The sequence below is a fragment of the Sitophilus oryzae genome, unplaced genomic scaffold (genome assembly GCF_002938485.1).
Source record: "Sitophilus oryzae breed Bouriz unplaced genomic scaffold, Soryzae_2.0 scaffold_1621_pilon_pilon, whole genome shotgun sequence".
In the NCBI taxonomy this organism is placed as follows: Eukaryota; Metazoa; Arthropoda; class Insecta; order Coleoptera; family Curculionidae; genus Sitophilus; species Sitophilus oryzae.
In genome coordinates, this window is record NW_022146305.1 from 1,806,841 (window position 1) to 1,833,783 (window position 26,943).

At 32.7% G+C, this 26,943-nt stretch overlaps 1 protein-coding gene and 1 non-coding gene across 2 annotated transcripts; both read left to right on the forward strand.

Annotated features, from left to right (window-relative positions):
- Nucleotides 1-4,872: 4,872 nt before the first annotated feature.
- On the forward strand, nucleotides 4,873-6,536 carry LOC115880370. The gene is made up of 2 exons (XM_030897583.1): nucleotides 4,873-5,063; nucleotides 6,054-6,536. The coding sequence occupies exons 1-2, from the start codon at nucleotides 4,952-4,954 to the stop codon at nucleotides 6,434-6,436; spliced, it is 495 nt and encodes a 164-aa protein (XP_030753443.1). The 5' UTR covers nucleotides 4,873-4,951; the 3' UTR covers nucleotides 6,437-6,536.
- A 19,661-nt stretch (nucleotides 6,537-26,197) lies between these two features.
- Trnar-ucu lies at nucleotides 26,198-26,270 on the forward strand. Its single transcript has one exon. It is a non-coding gene; the product is annotated as a tRNA-Arg (tRNA).
- The last annotated feature ends 673 nt before the right edge of the window (nucleotides 26,271-26,943 follow it).

Sequence of the window (26,943 nt, forward strand, 5' to 3'; positions counted from 1 at the left end):
CTGAAGGTCTGCCACTTGTGCAGAATCATTTTATACACAGATTTCAGTAAGGCATTTTGCATAAATTTCAATTGCAAATATCATAATAATGGGTGTTTACGATATTTAATTAAACCAAATTCTTTGAAAAACAATTATTTTTTTTATTCTTCGTACATATTGTTGTTAATCGAGAAACTGTTTTTCTTGCTTTTCGCTGTTTTATTTATGTTTAAAGTTGTAATAACCTTCGACTAAATATACCGTATGTCCTATAAAATATTAAATGAGAAAAAAATTACACGTAGGTACTATCTTTTTTATCAGTGTAAAAAAAACTTTTTTTAGATTCCTGTATCACTGGATTTTTTTTGGAGAAAACATTTTTGCTACAATGCCAAACTAACTTTTTCCCACAAAATCAATTTCACAGATCCATCTTACCCAAAGTACACAACTGTTAAACGATTTAAACAGTCGATTCGTCAATCAGGCAACGAAATTAAGAAGAGTCGAGACGCCGAAGCAAGAAGAGAAAAAAGTCAATTTAAAAATCTCCGGTGGAAATAAACGTACGTAGCCGGGACGGGGGCCACCCAGCACTTGACACTCTGTATAAATATTCATTAAACCCATCAGTTTTATTAATATTCATGCGATCTATTTTACCAGCACGATGCCCACTATCCATGTTTATTTATTAACTTTTAATCATCGCGCCATTAACCAACGGGAGGGACAGAGAAAGAGATAGGTGGACCTGACAACCAGCTTATAGAATGGAAGTGTTGTATTATGTATACAAAAATGTACACGCATAAGGTGTGTATAGTCTGGTTAGAACGAAGAATACATTTGTAAGAGAAACAAAATGCCAGTGAAAATGTTTCAACCAGAAGAAATCGTACAAAATACTGGGCAATTGGTAAATATTTGGAAAAATATTTTTCACCGAAAAATGCCCCTTAATGATGAAAAAACGTGTACCAAATTTCACAAAAATATGTATATCAGTTCAAGCAAGTTATTGTGAGAAAAAAAAAATTTTCGTAAAATTTTGACACCCTGTATCTCGAAAACTAAGCATTTTAGGACATATGTTTATTTCAATTTTTTTCCTTAAAAATACTTGAAAAATTCACCCTGTAAAATATGAGATACTTATTCAAAACCACCCTTTATAACCTTAGATCATAATGATACCTAGATCTGCCCTTTCACCCTTAACATCTTGTAACCAACATAAATCCAAATATGTCGTCACCTAACGATCCGTATTGTAGTTTTTTTTAATTTCTTAATTAACGCTTACTAATAAAACCGTGTAATAAACAACGGTATTTATAGTGCATAAATGTCTGATAAATGTAATAATTATTAATTATAAAATTATAGTGTAACAAAATAAACCAGCAGTAGTCTAGTTACCTCCGGTGAGTCATGGTGTGATCGGTTGTGTCATTTCGAGTGATAATCATATTTCTATGAATATATCCTACAAGGCAAAATATCTTCGGTACATTGTACAGAGACGTACTATTTATTTTTTCAAGTAACTTTGTTCAGATCTTTGAATAAGAAGACTAAGGAAGGAGCATAATGCTATCCATGTATTCATGCATGGTGGGCGGAAAAAGCACTCTAGGGTGGGGATCCTTGACAGTTCTGTTTGACGATTCATTTGACACATTTGAATTTGATTTGAAATTTTGTGGATTTGTCAGTCTTTACAGAGCTTATTTTATGTTATTTATTATTTATTCTACTACTGATAGTTGTATAAAGGTAGTAAATGTAGATGGAAATTGTGGCAGAACTTAAATTAACAGTGACATTATCGCGATTTATCGAAAAAAACTCTAAAATAGTTGGTTGTGTAGCGTGCGGTAGATCTCGGAAAAAATTGAGTGAAATAATGGAACAACTTTTCGCTAGTAAGTGACTATATAATATACATACATGTAGTAAACCGATCATTTATGAAATTCACTTAAATTAACTAAATTATATATTTTCTTGCATTTTAGCTTTTATTCACTACTTGTCAAAGATCAGATGTCAAAGAATTTGATACGTTAATTTGACTTACCTGCTTCAGTAGCGTATCGGATGTTTGTGTTAATAAATACTTATCTATTTTTATTAGAATTATAAGTATTCGTTAAGTATTTTATCGTGAGTTTAAATAGTGGACCCACGGAATCCGTAACAATTGGTATCAGAAGTGGGATGAAAGTAGTTCATCTGGATCGATTGAAGAGATACCAGACAGGAAACCTTGATCGGGACGATCAAATTTGAGAAGGGGGCAATGTCAAGGTGTATTACTGGTTGCATAACTGCATACTGCTAAATAATAGTGCATTGAGGAACAATTTGATCGTATTTTCAAACTTCAAAAGAGAGCAGTTCGATACTAATTGGGACTGAATAGTAGAACTCACTGCCAGAATTTCTTTAAAAATTTCAAAATACTGACTCTTCCTTCCTTATTCATTTTTGAATCCGTTTGCTTAATCCGCAAGCACATATCTGCTATTCCGGAAAGGCCTTCTCACAACTATCCACTTAGGAATGCGGAGCACAATATTTATCTGCAAACCCCGAGCTCAGAACTAGTTACAATGCCAAGAAAATGTACAATCATTTGCCTTTGAATATCAAGTCACTTTCATTCTTTCCCGCATTTCGCAAAGCTCTGAAATTATACTTACTGGAGAGAGCCCTATATCCGGTATACGACTTTTTTGTTGATATTTAATCATGAACAATTTTGAATTTTAAAATTTTGATCATCTCACACACTGGTTAAAGGTCTAGTATTTAATATTTAATATTTTATAACTCTTGATTTTATAATATATAACATGATTTTATCCATTTACAGTTTTATTTATATATTATTATTATTTTAATATCCATATTAGTAGTGGGAACTATCGAATGAATACTATCGAAACATTCGATAGTTGCAACTCATTCGAATAATTCGATAGCTAGTAAAAAATTTCATTCGTTGAAACTATTCGAATAAAAATTATCGAATAGATGCGTCATCTGCCTTGAAATATTGTATTCTAGTAATTCGGCAGCAAAAACCATTCATTTATAAAATACATTCATTTATGAAATTCATTTATTCGTCAGGATCGATTATAATAAAATATTAACTGGATTTTAGTTGTCGCCCGGCGACGTAGGTTTCTTTCCGAGAAACCCGACAGCGGTCGGTGGCAATGCTATGAAAGAAGCCGGCATCTTTGATTTGATTTTTTGCGGAGTCATATAAAGATAAGGACACATTATTTTTTTTATTGAGGTGCTAGTATTTACACAAAAAATACATTATGAAGGGCGCTGTTGCCATATATTGGTATTAGTTGATATTAGCAAAGAATATTGTTTGGCTTTAGTTAGTTAGGAATAGTATTTCTATATATTTTGCATTTTTTATTAATATTCTGTTGTTACACTGCAATAATACTTGTTATTTTGGGTGTAGGAAAATTATTTTTAATGTTTTTAAGCAAAGACTGGTTTAATAAAAATAATAATAACAGTAATAATTTGTTATACCTATTAACAACAAAATTTAAAATAATTTAATATAAATATTTTTTTTACGTAGTAGCAAAATATAAACAACAAATTAGATGTCAAAATTATTTATATTAGATCCTATTTAAAAATAATATAGTCTTTAAATTTTTTGGCAACGTTGGTTTATTAAATAATAATAATCACAAAACTAATTTGTTATATTAACAACAAACTTTAACATCATGAAATATAAACATTTATTAATTTTCTAAGGATGCAGTGTAATGGAAGGAAAATATAAATAAAAAATTAGAAATAAAAATTATTTATATTAGGCACTTTATATTATTATTTAAAAATAATATTTACTTTTACTGGCATTTACTTTAAAAAATAAATGAAATATTTCTTCGCAAAAAACTACATGTAAGAGAATTAGCATAAACAAAATACAAACATCGTTAACTTTTTTTTTAAATTGGCACGTGTAAAACTTCAAGTTCATCTCATCTCTCTTAAAAATTGCTACTTTTCAAAATTTCCCATTAAAAAATAGACCATATATACCATATAAAATAAAATAATTGGAAGATCGGGCTACGGAAAATCACACAAATTTTCGGAAAAATTTTGACACCTGGACACGCACACAATGGTCAATTAAAAAAAACTACTATTTTAGTATTTTAAATATTTTAATAAACGCAAAAATAGCACAGTATTTATAAGGTGAAGTTATAAAAATTTGGAAGAACTAATAATGCACTGACGCACACAAAAATCAAAAGAATACTAAATTTCATTTTTCATTTATCAAAAGTATTCGATAGTCGTGGCTCAACGATAACCATTTAGTCGCACGGCGAGGTTGTCACATATGCTTTAGTATACAAATGAATGAATGATTGTATTCGAATAAAAAAAACCATTCGATAGTTGAAATCATTCATTCAGTAACCATTCTATAGTCTAATTCATTCGATAGTTCCCATCGCTAATCCATATATGTTTTATTTGTAATTTTAACGACGTACATTTTTTTGAATTGATTTGTATTGTATGACATTTTTTTATTATTTGTATATCTGTTTTTGTGCTTTTTTGTTTTGTGAATGCTTTGTCGATGAAGCTGTTTTAGCTTTTTGTACAATAAACCGTTGCTTTTTTTTGTATGTAAATATGTGTAATAGTAGCACGTAATAGTACCGATAGAAACAAATAACCATTAATGATATTACGAATACTACATTTCAAAATACACCTCCTTGGGTCCGACCCTGACCTCTTAAAAGTTAAAGTAAAATGCAAACAACGTAGCAAACTCGTTTTTTATTTACGAACATTTAACTTTTGTATCGAGAATGGTTTAGATGTGGGTGACGCGAGATTATCAACTATTTAATTAGTTTTAAATTTATTAGTTTTGTAAACAATGCATAAATTTGTTCTTCTTTCAATAGTGCTACAGTTTTACGTAGTGTATGAAGTGAGCGGTTTGAGATGTTTTCAGTGTCATATGGTTCAGCATCCGTACTACATCACAGGTAAAATAATTTATAGTTATTTTTGTCTTGCAATAAGTTGTACAGAGTGGCGCCTCTCATATGCCGCGGAGGCTCCAAGGAGAACGACAGTTTTTATTGAAATAAAATTTTGTCAGCGTTTTTAGGTTAATTTAGAACCTTTTTTAAAAATATAGAGAGTTCTACAGGGTGTCCACAAAAAAAAATTATACATCAAAATTGTGTTTTTTGTTACGGAACACCCTATATATTAATTGATTTTCGGATTCTATAAGAGAAGTATATGACTAAAATTTTCTTTTTTTTTTAACCTTTTCTATAAATAAAGAACAATTTTTAAATTACAGTAAAAGCTACCTAAATTGGAATTTACCCGGTGTAGCCTAATATGTAGTTAAATTAACTAGTGTACTTTAAATCAAATTAAAACTTGACCCAAAATGTTATACAGGGTGAGACAAAATTAATATTGAACATTGGTCACCTTTAAAGGCATGTTACTCTTGTATTTTAAATGGAACACCCTGTATATTATTCCGATATTCGATGGAGAATTCATGTCGCTTCAAAATACTATTAAGGTTGCCTACCCTCAAACAAAGATTTTCCAGATATTTTCATTTACATGATTAGATCTGAGTAGATCTTTATTATTTGATAAAATCTAGGTGGGTGTGATGTCTGACGTTACTTCAACATAGCTGTCTAATTAGTCCAACTTTAACAACTAGTTATCATTTTGTGTCAGTTAAAACAAAAAAAAATTCTCAGAAATTTGCCGAAAGTGCAAATTTATCCTACATCAGAGAGAATTGATTTCATTCTATTTATTTTATTTTCACCAATTAGATTTCATCTAGCTAATTTTTGTCACATAACAAAAGGTCACACAGCCACCCTAGATTTTTTCAAAGTGACGATTTTTACAATGTCAGTGCCCTAAAATTTTAACAAAAACATATTTTAGTCATATTTTCATAAATTTAATCAGTGATTTTTTTGATTTTACAGATAATAAATCAGTGTTGACATGCAAGGACTTCGACTATTCTAACAAATTCATCGTCGAGTGCCCTCATTCAACATTTTGCTACAAGAGGACCTCAAAAAACCATTTCTACAAGGAGGATTTCGTGAGGGTTGAAAGAGGATGTGCCTCTCAGCTATACAGAGGCCAAAATTTCGATCCCAGCGCTGGATTTTATCAGGAAGAATACGTGGTGGGTAACGCTTATAAAAGAGGATGCAGAAAGGTGGAAAGTTTTGGTGAAAGACGAACAGATATCGAGGACTGTTACTGTGATAGTGATCTGTGTAATGCCAGTGATAGGTTGAGAAATAGTGCCATATTGTGTGTGATATTACCAATATTGTTAATACTTCTCAGGAGTTGATAGCAAATATTTATTGGACCAAAATATTTTTGTAAATAATATTGATAAATGAAACAGTGAGATTAAAAAATAAAATATCTACTTTTACCAATAATGTTCAATATATTGTTTTAATTATATTTTTTATATAGGAAATACTTCATGTGAAAAAATAAAGAAAATTTTTTAAATAAAAAGCAGTTAATTTCGTTATTAAGTCGTTAAGAATTTTAATGTCTTTTCCAGAACAAATTCCAAAACATATTAGAAGGAACTTACAAATTTTTAACAACACAGATTAAGAGAAAACATTAATCTTTTTTATCTAGGGTTCCGATTTTATGGCTCTTAACTCTTTATATGCTTCTCGAGAAAAAATTGTTGGAATATTTCTAGAGAAGGCACCGTTTCATTTCTCCACCGAATAGTTTATTAGGTCCTTGATAAACAATCTACCTGCTTAGAGCTTTATTAACTATAATTTATGCAATTTGATATCGTATCTCGACTAGACACTTAATTTTTAAAATAAAGAATGTAAAAAACTTTATAATATTAATTTATTTTAGCTCTAATGTCGTTTTTTATAGTATTTTGGGTCAATTTTCGTTTAGCTGAAATCAGTTATTAGAAAAAAAAATTGTCTTTAAAAAGCTACTGTGAACCACGGAAAATACAAATTTTCCTGCGTAATTTCCAAATTTCGCACTTTAGAATAACTGAAATCTGCTATAAAAAAATACATTTTGTGTTTTATTTTTAATATTTTTCCGAACATATAAACATAAAAATTTTCCTGCGGAAATAAGCTGTTTTCATTTTCTAAGGAAATTTATTAGACTTTAGAATAGCTTTAGAAATCAGTTATATAAAAAATAAATATATTTTGGCGTTTTAGAAGCCTTTACAAACTCAGGAAAATAAAAAATTTCCTGCGGAAATGCTTGATTTTCATTTTCCCAACCCACGAATTTAGCATTTTTTTTCGCCAGGAAGTCCTATGCTTATAAAACCGTTTAAAAGAAAAAAATCCTTGGATCAAGCACTTTTGAACCCCAAAAAATCATTTAAAAGTGTCTAAAATGTTAACTAATGTAATAATATTTTTATACAAAATCACCCAGTTAATTATTAAAATATAAAAACCACAGCTTAACAACCTCCACAAAGAAAAGCTAACCAAAGCAACCCAAATGCTAACCAATCTAATATTTTTGCAAAATCACAGTTAATTATTAAAATATGAAAGAAAACTGCACGATCCAATGATTTTTTGTGTTGAATCAGCCCTATTTACGTAAAGCTTTAATAAAAAACAAGAATAAGTGTAACATTCCGAGGTACTATAGTTTACAAGAACCTATATTATCTATTCTCCAAGAATTGTTATTCCTCCGAAAGATGTTTTACCCCACCCAGCACCCCTATTCGCTCCCGGGTCCCGTAAGCTTCTAAACTGAAAAATGTATGAAAAACAAAGTGCACAAAATGACCTTGACACATTTCCGCAGGAATTCTTTTTTATTTTTTTTGCTCTCTCGTAAAAGCTCGTATAAAACAAATATAAGTTCATTTTTCATGTAACTGATTTCGGCTATCCTAAAGTCAAAGCGTTTTTTATGTAAAATAAAAATCAAAAATGTCCGCAGACACTTTTTTGTGTTTTTATGTTTAGAAAAGTGTCTAAAACACATCCCGAAGACTAGTTTTGATGTAACAGATTTCGGCTATACTAAAGTCCGAAAAATGAAAATGACGCGTTTCCGCAGGAAAATTTTTGTATACAGGCCCGGCAATGGATCTCTAGGCATAGGAATGACATGCATTGGAATGAAACGCCTATAAAAAGTCTATGCTTAAACAGAGATGGACAACAACCTCCCCGTTTCCACTTCCACTACGACTGTCTACTTAGACAAACTCCAATAAGATAACAAATTTTGGAAATTCCGCCACCTCCCATCCACTCATGATACCCATCTCCCTGCCCTTTATTTATCGCCATTATTTTATTTCCCTTCCCGCGCCTCCGCACCTCGCTATTCCGACTCCCGTCAGTTCATCACAGAGTTGCCAGGTCTACCGGTTTCGTCTGTAAGCTACCGATCTACCGATTTAAAGAAAATCTAACGATATATTCAACTGCGTCTTTAGTTTTACAATAGAAGCACTTTTAAAAGCAGACTTATTTGACTAAAAATAAGCGACTGCCACGTTGGAATCTGTATAATCTGACTTTATTATTGTTTCATTAAATTTTATTTAGTAATAACACACATACAGGTCATCGTTCTGTCTAGTTGCAGAGTTACAGAGATATTCCTAAAAATCCTTATTACTCCTTATTAGGCGCGGTATTGGCGACATGCCCGAAGAAGTTCATCTACTAAAGTTGAACCCATATTTTCCCCCAAAAAATGTAAACAAAAAACAAAATTTAAGTTAAGAAACAACCTAAATTCGGACAAATATTTTAGTGATTTTCCCGTCAAAAAAATATATTAATACGAAAAAAGAGTTGAGAGTTGCTACAGCTTTCCCATTGAAATGAAATTAATTTTAGATATTACTGATCAAAATTTGTACAAAGGTAAAAAGTGACTGCTACACTAATTTGTGACTGCTATCCCTACTTATTATAGTTTTAGATGTTTTTAATAATATATTAATATTATTTAATTCAATATTTTTTTTAATATCAAATAATATACCTAACGATTTCTAATTCTTGTTATATTTATTATATTTGTATTTTATTTGAGTGATCTATTATTACGACACATAGGAATGCTAATTTTGGAGTTAAATATTATATTTTATTTCGTTTCTGTACTTTTAATTTTTGTTGAAGATCTGCCGAGAATTTTGTTCTCGTATGGAATTATAATCTAACAAACCCGGCAACCCTGTTCGGCTACTCTTTATAAAGTTTTTTTCGGCCTAATTCCTTTGTCACAGCCGCGGCTTTGTCAAGCGCCGCCGCTGACCGACTGTGTCGGGGCGACTGCTAGGAAGATCGTACAGTATTGCCATTTCATAGAATTGCACTTGCTATTTTAGAAATGATATCAAAGTTTTGCATGTTACTTTTCGTTTTAGAAAGAAGTTATGTGCCTAGAGAAAACATTCCTAAAATTGTTTCGTACTTTATTTAATATTTCATTAAGTAGGCAAGATAATGGGATTAGAAGATTTAGGATTTTGACAAGCCAACATAATTTCGATTTAATTGAATGGCAACACTGTCCGTCCTGTTTCTATTTTTTCGATTCTGTTCTATTAGTAGGCGGTAGCCCCCACACAAGCGTCTTAAAGACCCGCCCGGTGCCCCCTCTCGCAGGGGCTCTCTCGTCGTATCACTTCTATGATCACTTCCCCTATACGATGATAGGGAAAAAACACTTTATCCGTCTCTGTTGCACTGCAGTGTATTTTGCAGCCTTACCATCTTTTTTTATCGCATTGAAAACCTCCTATTGCTAATATTCCTTTGCCAGTAGTGTATATTTATACTCCTAACGCCTTCTAGAACGCATATATAAAGTCATTTTTTATATAACAGATTTCAGCTAAACGAAAATTGAGCCGTATTTTTTATTTTTTATAAGTATCATCATGAGATCATTATTGAAATATTCAATAAATTAAAAACTATACATTTTTACTTATTTTTCCAAGCTATCAATAATGGAACATGCTGTCTACCAGTTTTCTTTAAGTTAGACATTGTGCCAGACTCCTACTATCCCTTATAATTAAAGATTTTTAAGGATATGATTCATAAATCACATATGAATACTTAAAATTGCCAAATTTGTATGAAAATGGGTGATAAAAGTGTAAAATAAGACTTATTATATATGTGAATTTTTAATACTAGTTCCTGTACTGGTTTCTTACTGATTTATTACGGTTTCCTGACTGATTTCTGACCGGTTCCTGACTAATTTCTGACTGGTTTTTTACTATTGTATGACGAATTTCTGACCGGTTTGTGACTGATGGCTGATTGTTTTTTTTTCTGATTTTGTCCCTATGGTTTACCCTCAGTTCACACGCCACTGTTCTTTCCTTTCACGCCGTATATACAATTATCTTTAATCGCACTAAATAACCCAGCATGTGTCCGTGTGTATGTGTATCTGCCCACACATCAATGGACTCGCCGAAGAATGAAGTTTACCTGTCCCCTCACTCCGCGCCCACCCTCATCTCATTTCATCGTCCAATTTAATTTATTTTTTCGATTTTTTCCGTCTTCCATGGAAGAAAGAAGCTGGTACTGCTGCCGTTGCTCGCTTGGTGCGGCGAGCCGAACATATATAGAAGAGAAGAGGAGAAAAAAAGCGCGTAATGATAGGCTTCGCGTCGGAGATGAGTGAGACCTTGGCTGGCGGAGTCGCGGCGAGATGCCAATAATTAGGTGGTACTTGGTACTACTTTCCGGTAGTCTCGGAAGCGTTGGGCGGGAGAAGTGGGTAATTGTTGCGAGAAACGATCGAGAAGGACGTGATGGTACGGTAGTAGCCGCTGCACGCCATCCTGTCGATGGAAAATCGACGAACTACTAAAAAAAACTAAAAAAATAGCAAAGAAGTATGTAGAAAAAGAATGTTTGTCGATAGGAACTGATACATCGAGTTTCAGCAAAAATAAAACGATTTAAGGAACCTACTGTCTATATTTTTGCAGAGATCGCAGATTGTATGGGAGACCATCTACCGGGTGTTGCATCATCGGACGGGACATAGGAAATCCCATGTAAATTTTAATGGGGTCAATTATTGGCTTCCCTAAGCCGATTTCTTTTTAAATATTTCTCCTTTCTTATGGCCCTGTATTTACTTATGAGCACCAGTCAAGGTAAAAGATAACTGTCAAATGAAGTTGTCATCATAGTTGTCATTTCAGAAATTTACCTATTTAGTGCTTTATTATTATTGAAAACTCATTCCTACATCGGAAATCTTAAAGATGTATTTATAAATACAAATTAATATGAATTAAAGTAAAATAAAGTAATCAATTACAAGGTTAATTATACTATTATTACAATATTCAATAACTTATTAATTTAGGTACTATTAAATTGTTAGAACTTTAGGATTTAAGAAGATGTTCAAATATTCCTCCATCGACTGCTGGACAATAACCCAGGCGATCATAAAATTCTCTTCTTACATTCGCTAGTTGGTAAACTGAAATTGTATTGCATTCGGCAGAAATAGCATTTTTTAACTCGTCTAGATTAGGGTATTTTTTATCCTTGTATATCCTGTTTTTTAAATGGCCCCAGAGAAAGAAATCATTTGGCGAAATATCAGGAGACCTTGCTGGCCAATTTACTGTATGATTTAGGCCAATAACGTTTCCGTTAAAACTATTATCTAAATATTCCCGAACAGCCAGGGTACCTACTATGTGCCGGGCAGCCATCCATCTGGTACCAAACTTCCTAATTTTCCCTAGCGGCATCATATAAAGCAGGTAAAATATGATTTTCGAGTAGTTCCAAATAATATTCTGCATTTAAATTTCGCGTAAGAAATAATGACCCGATAATATTGTGTCCGAATATCCCTGCCCAAACATTTCCTTTTTGTGGATATTGCGTCCTTGTTTCGACAAACCTGTGTTGGTTTTCTTTGTTCCAATATCGATAATTTTCAACATTGGGTTCATCATTTAAGGTAAACGTGCATTCGTCAGTGAAACATATGTTTTTTAAAAATTCCCTATCCGTGTTTGCTCTTTCCATCATATCAAACCGAAACGCCTGCCGCCGTATTTCGTCCCCATCTCGTAGCTCTTGGTGCTTTTCATATTTGAAGGAATAGAATTTATATCGTTTCAAAATTCGAAACGCTGTAGTATGATCTATTCCTATTTCGTCCTCAAGTTTCCTTGTACTGATCTTTCCATCGTTCTCTTCCACGCACAATAAAACTTCTAAGTCGGTATCATTTCTTGCATCTTCTCTTTGTTCCTGCCTTGCTTCACATCTGCAGTTATTTATTAGGGTACCTTTGGTCTCAAATCTCTGGATATTCCTTGCGGTTATATTACTGCTCGCTCATCTGGTCTGGACGCCCCTTTAGATTAAAAATTCTGGAAATGATTCGCAAAACAGTAGGTACCTCGAGAGGTACCTATACACCAGTTGATGGTAGAATTGAAAAAGAAACCATAAATATAAAATATCTGAAATTCTTTAAGTCGAGCGACGACCAGTGGTCGATTAATTTTTTCTCTCCTTTTTTATGGAGCATACCCCGTAAAAAGAGTACCAAAATGGTACGGAGAAAAGGCCCAATTACCAATAAATCATATAATATATTCCGTGGGTTTATTTCGCATCGCCGCGCCGCCTCGGACAAAAACGTCTTCTTTCGGTAGAAAAAGCGGTTCTTCGGCGGTACCGATAATAAACACACGCCCGTAGTATCAATGGGAGACGGACCAGTGCCGTAGAACACGCTAAAAAACAACGAATATTAAATATTTTTTTATATTTAATACCACAAATTTATGATTGGTTTCTTACTGATTTCTGACAGATTCCTGACTGATTTCTGACAGGTTCTTGACCGGTTTCTTACTAAGTGATCATTGATTTTCACTGATTTATGACTGGTTTAACTCGATGTTATGTGACGTATTGAATATCGATAGGTACTCGAAAAAATACTATAAAATAATCATACTAGGAATTCTTGCTTCGGCCATTCTTTCAATATGTCCCAGCCATCTCAGTCTTTGTACTCTAGCTACTCCCGTTATACTCGGTGCCCGATATAGTTGCTTTAATTCTTCAATTGTTCTTCTGGTCCATATGTTGTCTATCTTCTTTCCTCCAAAAATCTTCCTCAGTATTTTCTTTCCCAAATCTCTAGCCTCGAACTCTCCGTTGCATTGGACGTCCAAGTTTCACATGCATATAGCATTATTGGTAGCGATGGGAACTATCGAATGAATTAGACTATCGAATGGTTAATGAATGAATGATTTCAACTATCGAATGGTTTTATTCGAATAAAATCATTCATTCATTTGTATACTAAAGCATATGTGACAACCTCGCCCTGCGACTAAATGGTTATCGTTGAGCCACGACTATCGAATGCTTTTGATCAATGAAATTTAGTATTCGTTTGATTTTTGTATGCGTCAGTGCATTATTAGTTCTTCCAAATTTTTATAACTTCGCCGTATAAATACTGTGCTATTTTTGCGTTTATTAAAATAGTTAAAATACTAAAATAGTAGTTATTTTTTAATTTTATTTATTGACGATTGTGTGCATGTGCAGATGGTCAAAATTTTTCCGAAAATTTGTGTGGTTTTCCGTAATCCGATCTTTCAATTATTTAATTTTATATGGTATATGGTCTATTTTTTAATGGGAAATTTTGAGAAGTAGCAATTTTTAAGAGAGATGAGATGAACTTACAATTAATTTTAAAAATACATATTTGTATTTTAGACGTTTTAATAATATGAATTAGTTGAACTTAATAATCATATTTAAGTAATGTGGTTAAGTAAGTAAATGGTTATCGAACTCAAACTTAGGGGTGAGAAAATTAAAATGAAAGTTTTACACGTGCCAATTTAAAAAAAAAGTTAACGATGTTTGTATTTTGTTTATGCTAATTCTCTTACATGTAGTTTTTTGCGAAGAAATATTTCATTTATTTTTTAAAGTAAATGCCAGTAAAAGTAAATATAATTTTTAATAGTAATATAAAGCACTTAATATAAATAATTTTGATTTCTAATTTTTTATTTATATTTTTCTTCCATTACACTGCATGCTTAGAAAATTAATAAATGTTTATATTTCATGATTTTAAAATTTGTTATTAATATAACAAATTAGTTCTGTAATTATTATTATTTAATAAACCAACGTTGCCACGCACAAAAAAATTAGAGTATATATTATTTTTAAATAAGGTCTAATATAAATAATTTTGACATCTAATTTGTTGTTTATATTTTGCTACTACTTAAAAAAAATATTTATATTAAATGATTTTAAATTTTGTTGTTAATAGGTATAACAAATTATTACTGTTATTATTATTTATTAAACCAGTCTTTGCTTAAAAACATTAAAAATCATTTTCCTACATCCAAAATAACAAGTATTATTGCAGTGTAACAACAGAATATTAATAAAAAAAATGCAGTATATATAGACATACTATCCCTAACTAACTAAAGCCAAACAATAATATTCTTTGCTTAATATCAACTAATACCAAAATATGGCAACAGCGCCCTTCATAATGTATTTTCTGTGTAAATACTAGCACCTCAATAAAAAAAATAATGTGTCCTTATCTATATCTAACTCCGCAAAAAATCAAAGATGCCGGCTTCTTTCATAGCATTGCCACCGACCGTTGTCGGGTTTCTCGGAAAGAAACCTACGTCGCCGGGCGACAACTAAAATTCAGTTAATATTTCATTATAATCGATCCTGACGAATAAATGAATTTCATAAATGAATGAATTTTATAAATGAATGGTTTTTGCTGCCGAATTACTAGAATACAATATTTCAAGGCAGATGACGGATCTATTCGATAATTTTTATTCGAATAGTTTTCAACGAATGTTTTCTTACTAACTATCGAATTATTCGAATGAATTGCAACTATCGAATGTTTCGATAGTATTCATTCGATACTTCCCACTACTAATTATTGGTCGTATCATTGTGTGGTACATTCTAATTTTTAAACTTCTAGAGATGTTCTTGCTCTTAATAATTTTAAACACATCTATTTCCATTCAAATTTCTTGAGTTACATTTGGTTTCCTCAGAAACTAATGTTATCATAATAAAATAAAACTATATTAAAGAGCATTGAAATTACCCGAAGAATTCTTGGAAAAAAATTAACGAGAAGAATCACTACATAGAAAAAATTCTTATATTGAACATTAATGATCTGGCGCACGGCACTGCAAAGTACCTGTATGGGCATCACGCCCGCTACCGAAGAACAGGTTCCATCAACCTGCCGCCGTACTGCTGGAAGCGGCCCCTTCGACGAACCACAGGTCTGGACCGATAACTAGGGATGTACACTTTCCAAAAAGATCGATAGTTACATTTATCAGTATTAAAATAAACGTACGTATCGATCTTTTTGAAAAGTGTTGATCCCTTTTTCGATAAATGTTTAGATCAGTTTTCGAATGCTGCTCTTTACAAAGCAAACTGTCTTTCAAACTGACAAAGTTCAAGACTTATATTATATCTATGTGACTTATTCTACTTAAGACTGACTGGTTCCTGACTGATTTATGAATGGTTTTTTACCGATTTCTGACTGGTTTTTTACTAACTTCATACACAAAGTAAAATGTTCTTTAAATACGTTTAAGATTTATTATAATAAAGGTCGATATCTGAATTAGTCTTTGGGCTAGAAGATATACAGGGTGTCCCAGAAATAAGTGCAAGTATTTTAAGGGGGGGTAGATCTCGATAAAAGAAACATACTTTTTCTTTATCGTTTTTCAAATAAGTCCAAAATAACGGAGTTATTTTACTTTGAAAATCTCAAAAAAAATGATTTTTTGCTAAAATTTTTAGAACCGCTGGATCTTTTCTGGGTTTTCTTTCTTGTAAATTTAATCTAATACCTATGTTGCCATATATTATCAAGAAATGATGTTTTTTAACTAAAAACTAAAAAAATTAAAAAAAAATCGAATTTTCACTTATAATATCACAAGAGCTTAAATTATTTTCGGAAATTTTTTTGAGGGCACGAATATTTTGAAAATTATCCCGAGTCGAAGACGAGGGATAATTTTCCTAAAATATTCGTGCCCGAAAGAAAATTTCCAGGAATAATTTAAGCTTGCGTGGTATTCGGTAAGAAAATTTCACACATAAATTTGAAAAAAATATTAATCCAACATGACATTTTAAAATAATTTCAATTTGTTAAGTTGGCCAAGGTATTGATGTTTTTGACATATTATGTGTTTTGTCATTTTTGTTTGCGATTCTGTCATTAAGCTATTACTAGTTTTAAAACGTCTGTACGTAGAGTAAGAAGTGTATAGCGAAATGTCGCGATTTGGAAAAAGTAAACCAACAAGTCATTAAAGAAGAAATTGAAAATATAAAACCAGATAACACCCGAAAAATACCAGCTTTAGTTAAATAAAGGCGGCAGAACTATATTTTTTTAGAACATGGCAATTTCGAAGAAATTCATATGTAGGTATATCTAACATATTTCCTTAAATAAAAAATATTACCAACCTTAGTTACATCAAATGCTAAAACTCAAATGAGTAATATTTCAATATATAGACATTGTAGTTCATTCACATTATGATTGTAGATCTTATGTTTACCTTTTCAACTGTCAAAAAATTTCCACTAAAGTTTCGTGGCGCCTCGAAAAAATTTCCGGAAATTTTTTCAGTTGCCGTGGTAACTAGTCAACATTAAAGCATGTTATTGGTTGAAAAGTAGAGGTGTGAAATTTTCAAAGAAAAAATATATACGTGTTTCTGGGGTTGAACTATACCACCAGTTAAAATACTTGCACTTATTTCTGGGACGCCTTGTATAAGAACATAGTGCAGTGACTTGTGCAGAGAGGAGTTGAGTAACAAATGCAGTAAAATGCTAAAGACCAAGCAAAAAGAATGAAAAAAAAGGAACTAAAATTTATCGATACTCATTCATCGATATCTTAGCACATATCTACCAGTTTTTACTCTCGCCGCTGTTGCTTGACCCCGCCGCGCCGTGTGACGATTACGTCAAAATTGCGAGAGATTCGTTTGACTTCGTTTTTTTTTTTGTTTGGCTTCGTTCTTTTAAGAGTAAGAGAATAAGTAACAATGGCAAGAAAAAGCCACAAAAATGCGTAGGATTCTTTAATAGATAGAAATTAAATAAGAAATTATCAGAACATTTTAACAAAATTTTAATAAAATTATTCATAATGACAAAAAGAGATTTATGTGATAATTTCTATGGTTATTGCAATATTCAAAACTCAAAACTAGACTTTTTATCTAATTTTCTCAGCTGTTCACTTTGAAACTAGTTTCTGACTGTTTTCCTGACTCTTACCAATTTCTGACGCGTCCCTGACTGAGTTCTGACTGGTTTTTTACTGATTTATGACTAGTTTCTTACTGAGTCCGATTCTACGCTAGAAGAACACAGAAACAAGAAGTAAAGTCAGTTAAAAAGCCATTCAAACAGAAAAAAAAAACCTTCTAAAACATCAAAAATAGCATGAATAAATAAAATTAATGCGACATTAGAGTATTTTTTCTGTTAAAACGAAAGGGAGTACTTACCACCCATTACATTTTATATCAACGGAAAATGAAAGAAAGGCACTATGAAATATAACGCTCGATACCTTTGTCGGTAAAAACCGCGGTAGCTGAGTCCAATTAAGCCAGGTCTCCATTATTCATTCGTTCCGCCACTCCCTCACACCTTTTCTCTCCATGGCAGTACCTGTATATATACGGTACCATCTTATTGCTTTGGCCGTACCGATGTGTGCGGGTATCATTTCCTCTTAATTATTCTTCTGGCGTACGTTTCAGAGACTTTGTAATGATATCTAGTCGTACCTAAAGGTACTCGTGTGATCATTTAAGAAAGAAATAAAGTCACTAAGTAGGGATATCGAAAAAAAAGAGGGTATACATAAGTGTTTTTTATTTTATTTACAAAAGTATATTAATACTAGCGTGTGCCCGCGACTTCGTTCCCGTCGAATTAATCATTTGTAATGGTGATGATAAAGCAAAGCAAGAATTTCCATTAACATACAAACTGGATAAAATTTTCTCACATTTATGTCAGCATGAGAAAAAACAATACGGCGATATTATTATATAACTTGGTAATATTTGAGGGGTTATTTCATCTCGTTGGAATTTGACTTTCAAAAAGTCCGTTTGCCAAAAATAAGCTTTTTACGTCAAGCAGTTTAAGCAGAATCGTGGTTGATCAATTACCCAACTTTTTGGAACACACTGTATGATTTTTTAAAAAATTTCAAAATATATGTAAAAAAACAAAATAAATTATACGTATTCAAGCGTTTTTCCGAAAGACTAACCGTTTTTTAAATAACAAATATTGTAATATTTAAGGGGCGTTTTCACCCTCTTGGAATTTGAGAACCCCTCCTTATCGAACCTCTACACCCCACAGTCAATCCGTTTGCCAAAAATCAGCGTTAAACGTCAAGCAGTTTAAACAGAATCGTGATTACTCAATGGTCATATTTTATGAAACACCCTGTATAAATTTTTAAAAAATCTTAAAATATGTAAAACTACAAAAAATAAAATATACGTGTTTAAGAGTTTTTCCGAAAAAGGGGTGGTTTCACCCCCTTAGAATTAGAGTTTCGAATAATCCCTTCCTATCGAATCTCTACACCCTAAAGTCAATCCGTTTTCCAAAAATCAGCTTTTTACGTCAAGCGGTTTAAGCAGGATCGTGATTTATCAATGACCAGATTGTTTGAAACACCCTGTATACATTTTTAAAAATCTTAAAATATGTGAAAAAACAAAATAAAATTTACGTGTTTAAGCGTTTTTTCGGAAAATTTACCGTTTTTTTAATAAAAATATTGTAATATTTGAGGGGTAGTTTCACCCTCTTGGAACTGAAATTTCGAAAAATCCCTTCTTATCGAACCTCTACACCCTAGAATCAACCGGTATGCCAAAATTGAGCTTCTTACGTTGAGTGGTTTGAGCAGGATCGTGATTAATCAGTGAGTCAGTCACTTAAGGATTTTATATATTATATTAGTTTGATATTAGTATAGAAATGTAAGAAAATCGACTTTTCATGTCCGGGATAGTACCCGTTGACCGCGTATTTCTACGATTCTCGTGGTTTAAGCTATGGTAATTGATCCGCATGGCCGGACAACATCGCATACATCAAATGTCCGTCCTGCCGTGTCGGTATTCACACCTGCCGATAAACCTGCGGTTTTGCAGGTTTTCCACTCCCGATTACTCTACGCCAATGCCTACACTGTCAGCAGCTGCGCAAGAAAATTCCAGAATTTTTTTAGTATAATTTTCTTGTAATTTTTCAGAAAAAAATACATTGAACTGTACTACCGGTAATAAAGTAAAATTTACTCTATACAGGGTGGTCCGAACTGTATTCCGGAAACTTCGGCAGCATATTCTGCAGATAAAAATAATGTTCTAAAATTCTTAGTTTCAGAGATACAGGATGTAGAAATTTCATTTTTATTTCGATTTTTTCCAAATAATTTCTGAAGGAACGTCAATATTTGGATGAAAATTGGTGTCTGGAAGTTTTTGGCATGAGAAATTTGATTGTGATGTCAATATCACTCCTATTTGTAGGGGCCGCCACCTAAATGTGTATTAACTGTTTTGAAGAGTAATAACTTTTAATAACTATTTAGTCAACATGCTGAATTTATGTCAATGATGACAGGTATTGATAATTTCGGTTCAAAATATCTCGAGAAGCATTACTCGTAACGATTTTTACCAAGATTCCTTTTTTACTTAAAGAACGTTTTAAATGTATTTTTTACTCAGTAGTTTTATACAGGTTCGAACGAAAAGTTATTACTCTTTAAACCAGTTAAAGAATATGTAGGTGGCGCCCTCTACAAGTAGGAGTCATATTGACATCAAAATCAAATTGATCATTTCAAAAAACTCCCAGGCATCAATTTTCAACCAAATATTGACAGAAATTATTTGGAAAAAATCGAAATAAAAATGAAACTTCTACACCCTGTATCTCTGAAACTAAACATTTTAAGACATACATTGATACAAACTTTTTTATTTATTTTTATCTGCAGAATATGCTGCTCAAGTTTTCGGAATACATTTCGGACCACCCTGTATATCGATCCCAGAATTTTGAATTTCGAGCCCATAATTTTTTTTTCCTAAATAGTTGAAAATTTTACATATTTCTTAACATTTTCCAGAAAAAAAATCTAAGAAACAAAGGGTGTATTCTGTTGCTTACCTTGGTTATGTGTTTATGTTCCGTTTCTATCGGTTTCCTGAAAGATTTCTTATTACGGAACACGGTTCCTGAAAAATTCGGTTATAACTGTCACCAAACTAACCAGCGCGACAAGGCTGGTTTTTCTGGTTTTGTTTGGCAATCAAAGTCATTTATGTGACAGAAATCAAGCAAATATTGGAAGTTCGAGTGAAATTCTCATTTAATTTCTAAAATTTGTTATAATATTTTGTATTTACATCCAAAAGCAATGGAGGTAGGCAGTAAAGGTAAATAAATTTCATTAACTAAATAGAATGACTTTTTAGGACCATTTAAACTTATCATGCAGCCATCGTTTTTAAAGTCGGGAACATTTAAAGAAAACATGAAAAACAAGACAACAAATAATCGTGAATGTTTTATTAGCTATAAAAATATAAATATTGATTAGATTTGTTTATTTATTATTGATCTGTTTTAATATTGGAGCTGCAAATTTTCACTTGAGCTGTCTAACGAGTTAGTAACAGTTTATTAATAAAATACTTTTCAATATTAAACTCCATTGAAAAGAAGAAGCAAACGTAAAAGCAGAAAATAGGTACATTAAAAATGCATAAAATATAAATTTTATATTAGAGGTATTGAAATTTAGAAAACGTCAACATTTGATGTTTCCAGTATTTTACCAAACGTTCCGTATCAAAGCGATGTTTTTCAGGAACCGCTCTTTGCCGTAGTTTACCGGTCTGGTTCGCCTGGTTTTGCTACGGAATACAGCCAAAGTAAGTTTAAACTATATGGATTAATCTTAAGATTTACTTACTAGACTTACAGAAGAATCAATAGGTATGAGGAAACCATCTGAGAACATCTCGAAACAAGGGAATTTCTTTTTATCAGCGTCATCGGGGCATCTATTAAACTGCGTTTTGTGGCAAGGCATCGAACAAATCGCATCTGAAGATAAACCGATGGCCGATGTTTACTTTAAATTGGCGATTTCTTCTGCGATGCGATCGGACTTGGCCGTCCAAGAAAGCGGCTCAAATCTCCGCCTAAACGCTCCTATAAGTCGTCCGGTATCGGACAGGCAAATCGTGGGAATATATAGGCCTAACGAGAGCCAGGACAGAACCAGGGGAAAAATACGGGGTATTTATTGCGTGATTTTAAACGGGGAAAATTGTATGTGAAGGTGTAAAAATAGCACACAGAGAATAACTGTTGTCCACACAACAAGAATAAAAGTACAACAAAGTCAAAAGGAAAAAAATTTGTCGTAAAATATACGAACAAAACATAGACACTTTGATCTTTACCGACTTGAGACGGGACATTGAAAAGTCTCCGAATTTTGAAACAAAACAAAAATGGGACAAAAATGTTGCAGGAATGTATTGGATTTGTCGCAATTTCGTCGTAAAACATGAATGTTTCTGTCTTGTCGTTGTTTTGTCTGCTTGGTCTGGACCATAGACAAACTAACAAGTCTGGACCCGGCATTACAACTCAAGAAAGGGTAACATAATCTATATTAATAGATAAAATCCTTAAGTGACTGACTCACTGATTAATCACGATCCTGCTCAAACCACTCAACGTAAGAAGCTCAATTTTGGTATACAGGTTGATTCTAGGGTGTAGAGGTTCGATAAGAAGGGATTTTTCGAAATTCCAGTTCCAAGGTGGTGTAACCAACCCTCCAATATTACAATATTTTTTATTTAAAAACGGTCAAATTTCCGAAAAAACGCTTAAACACGTATATTTTATTTTGTTGTTTTACATAGTTTAAGATTTTTTATAAATTTATACAGGGCGTTTCATAAAATATGACCATTGAGTAATCACGATTCTGCTTAAACTGCTTCACGTTTAAAGCTGATTTTTGACAAACGGATTGACTGTGGGGTGTAGAGGTTCGATAAGGAGGGGTTTCTCGAATCTCAAATTCCAAGAGGGTGAAAACAACGCCCCTCAAACATTACAATATTTGTTATTTAAAAAACGGTTAGTCTTTCGGGAAAACGCTTGGACAAGCATAATTTATTTGGTTTTTTTACATATTTTAAATTTTTTTAAAAAATCATACTGGGTGTTCCAAAAAGTTGGGTAATTTCTTAACCACGATTCCGCTTAAACTGCTTGACGTAAAAAGCTTATTTTTGGCAAAAGGATTTTTCGAAAGTCAAATTCCAACGAGATGAAACTACCTCTCAAATATTACCAAGTTATATAATAATATCCCCATAGTGTTTTTTCTCATGCTGACATAAATGTGAGAAAATTTTATCCAGTTTGTATGTTAATGGAAATTCTTGCTTTGCTTTATCATCACCATTACAAATGATTAATTCGACGCGAACGAAGTCGCGGGAACACGCTAGTAGATCTATAAAGCGACAAACTTTCCCCCTCCTAATAAAATTAAATAAAATTTGATTCTAAAAAAACTACTGATTTGATGTTGATACAAGACAAAAAAAGCTCTTAGAAGAAGGTAGAAATCTCTAGATAAACGTAGCTAAATGGTCTTTGTAGGCTTGGAACCCGATGCGCTATTATTGAGAAATGCCCCCCTGGCTAGTGGCGGCGGGGGCGCAATTATACAAATGCGGAGCCCGAGACGATTTAATTGGGAATAAAAGGGGCCACGAACAATCGAGGGGCCACTTAACGATTTTGATAATTGCCGCGCCTGCGAGCGCCGCGTCTAGACGATTGGATGATCATTCGACGGGATGGACTTTTTTGCTTCTCATCATCACATAAAACGAGGAAAAAACTCATCTTTATTCACTCATTTTATAGTTTAGGGTTTCGTAGAAAGACACCTATCACTCAAAAAAAATAGAAATAAAAAATCCTGAAGTTAATACATTTTTTTTTCTATAGCAACTGTTAAAATTGCCTTATAATAATAGTAATAATAATAAATGCCTTTATTGTCAAAAAAATTTTCAATTTGTAGACAAAGGTAAACTAACAAACAAAGTAAAAAAACAAACAAACAAACAAAAGATAATACAAAACATTATACAAATAATATTGTCAGTCTTATTGTTAAAATAAACATTTATAAATGTTTATAATGTCAAAGAACAAAAAAATTAAAATAATATTCAAAAATATTTAGCTAGTTTATAGTAAAATATCAATGACCTCTAAATAAATTCATTTCGATGTCATTAGTAAATATAGCAATAGCAAACATTAGACCAGGGTTTACAAGATCAAATTTGATTTTCAAAATATAATTCATTTACGGCGTAGAAAGCCTTGTCTAGTAAATAAGAGTTCAATGCTTTGCGAAATGAAAAAAATGATGTTATGGATTTGATTTCAAATGGCAGGTGATTGTGCATTTTTTTCGAGTTGTATAATATTGAACTTTTAACTAACTCTGAGCGTGGGGTAGGTAGATAAAGATCTTGCTCCGCGTTCCTGAGTGGATAAGTGTGAGATGGCCTTTCTTGAGAAGCTGATACATGTTTACGTATTAGGCAAACGGATTCAAATATAAATAAGGAAGGAAGAGTCAATATTTTTAATTCTCTAAAAAAGCCCCGGCAATGAGTTCTGCTGTTTAGTCCCAGTGAATATCGAACAGCTCTCTTCTGGAGCTTGAAAATGCGGTCAAATTGAGCCGCACAACACGTACCCCAGAATGGAAGGGCATACCTGAGGTGCGACTCAAAAAGTGCATAATAAACAGTTCTAGCCACTGACAAGTTAAGCTCCTTAGAAACAGACCTTAATGCAAAACAGGCAGAGCTCAATTTTTTCGACAAAGCTTCGATATGTATGTCCCATTTCAGAGAATTGTCCACAACAAGCCCTAAGAATTTTACGGATTTTACGACGTCAATGGTGGTGTTGTTAAGTACAAAAGGCTGCAACGAGTTTTTATACGACAAAGCTTTAGTTTTAGAAATGTTGAGACTCAGGAGGTTCGAATCGCACCAAGATTTAATGGTGATTAAGTCATTTGATATAATCCTATGAAGTGCCGTGACGTCCTTGTTGCTCCAAGTAAAGCTATAGTGTCGTCGGCAAAAAGACATATTTTGCCACTGATGTTTATGTTAGCAATGTCGTTAATAAAAAGAAGAAACAAAATAGGGCCTAGTACTGAGCCTTGTGGTACTCCACATTCTATTGGCTTGTTGCGTTTGTCGCCTCAGCCTGAATATCTGTTGGTAATTTACTTATTTCGTTTTGAGCCATTTCTGGCTCCTATTCAATCAGCAATCGACACGAAAGACAGAGCGAAAGAGAATTAAAAAGAGACGTCACACGAGAGATGTCACATGTTTTTTTGAAACACCCTGTATAAACAAAACCTTTGATTTTACGAAAAAAGTAAAATTTTGTCCGTGTCTACCGTTACTACCCTGCGGAATTATACGTTAACGCAATTAAAATTCCGTCAAAAAACTTGACGGGCCTTTACTAACCTACATAAAATTCCGTCGCGATTTCTGAAGGAACAAGAAAAAGAAAACGACGGAGATAAAAATTTACGGTACGCACGTCGATATGTTGTATTGGTACCCACGGTGGGTACCGGTACCGATAAATAAGTCGGTTGCGGGTACCTACGCGCCGCTTCTTTTATTGTGCGGTGGCCGATAATTTTTGAAGTAGCATCGCGATGTTGGCCGCGGGCACAGAACCAAATATAATCAGAAAGTCGAGTGAAATTGGGGAGTTTTTGTTGGTACCACACTATAGTACCACCATAAAGTACCCTCTTAAAATAACGTATATTTTTTTAAAGACTTGTAGACTATAAAAATGTCGAAACAGTACCATTATTTAACGTAAATAGCTGCATTTTTTAAAAGTACATCCTATATAAATTCTATAGATTTTTCTCGGGATATATAGAGGTAGTACTGGCGAAAACGACAGCGGTCGGTCGTTTTGGGAGGCTGCGGCGGCGTCGGTGGTACCGAAAAACGAGAAAATAAAGAGGTTAAGTACAGGGAGCCGCGGTTTTCGTCGCTCCGGGCTGGCCGGAGCGGTAGTTGACCACGGTACCACCTACTCAATCGGGGAACGGAGCCCCTTCTTTGTTCACCACAGAGGAAAAAATTGTGTAGAGGATACAAAAAGAAAAAATACGTTTGAGTGTGGTAGACATTAAATAAATGAAATAAAATCTCAGGCTGAACAACAGTAACAATAATTGTGTCTGTCACTTTATAATAATATAATACTATACAATACATATTATATATAGTACTATACAGGGTACTATACAGGGGTTCTTCAGATGTCTACTCGGACTGTTTTAAAGATTCCAATTCCAGTCACTACAATTTTTTGCACTGCTGATTTGACGAAGTCAGATTTATGTTGGCTACACAATTTTCTTATAATAAAGTATCTAGGTCTATGATGGTCTAAGGGAGTACAAAATCAGTCTATGTGGGTGGTACTACATACCACATACATTAACAGTCTTTTCTGATGAGGTTTTCTTTAGAGCATAACCGATTTTTACGAGGTTATAAAAAACTTTCTTATCTTTTTTATTTTTTTTTTATTCACGATAACTTTTAAATACATTAGAATTGAATGTTTTCAAAGGATAATACGATGGTTAATAGTATATTGCGCTAATCCCGTATATCGTTTAGTCAGTTATTTGTATATAAAAATTTGTAATTTCTTTTTATTTGAATGTAACAATGTCATGTCACAAGTCTTGATGGAACCGAATATGTTTTCCATACGTCCCTGTAGCGCAGAGGATAGCGCGTTGGACTTCTAATCCAAAGGTCGTGGGTTCGATCCCCACCAGGGATGCTGTGTGCATAAACTTTTTTTATTTTTTTTTAATATTCTATACTCCAATATCATCAATGTATTTAAATAAATCAAATAAAATATCTAATATTGTTTGATTATGGATAAAACATTTCTTTGGTAAAATTAAACAGTACAATTTTAATGAGTAACTTAAATGAAATGAATCGATTTAAAAGCGGTGATCTGATTAGAGGCATTAAGTAGATTGGCGGCCAGAGATGGCGCTACAGGAGATGCGTGTTACGTGACCGCATCGTTGCAGCCACCGCTTAAAAGGAAAATTAAAAGAAAACCTCATCAACTAACCTATACGACTTCTCGACGTTTCAGAAGAAGACATTGGGAATTATCTCATATTATGTTATACAGAGAAGCGGTAGTTTGGCAGTAATTGCCTCTGTATTTGCGTTCAATTTTAGCGCGTGTAATTTTAAATTTTTTTTCCGAACAGAGGTAAATTGCTTGATTTCAGTGGAAAAGGCTATAAAGAAAAGCAACAGCAATTGTTAAATTAATGGAAAATAAAACAAAAAAGGGGAAAATGCTATTTTATATAGACTCTGATCAAAAAAAAATTGTTTAGACAATAACATAATCATTAATATTAATAACATAATTATTTCAAAAATTTACCACCTTCTATCTCAAAAGTTAAGATATTTAGGACATA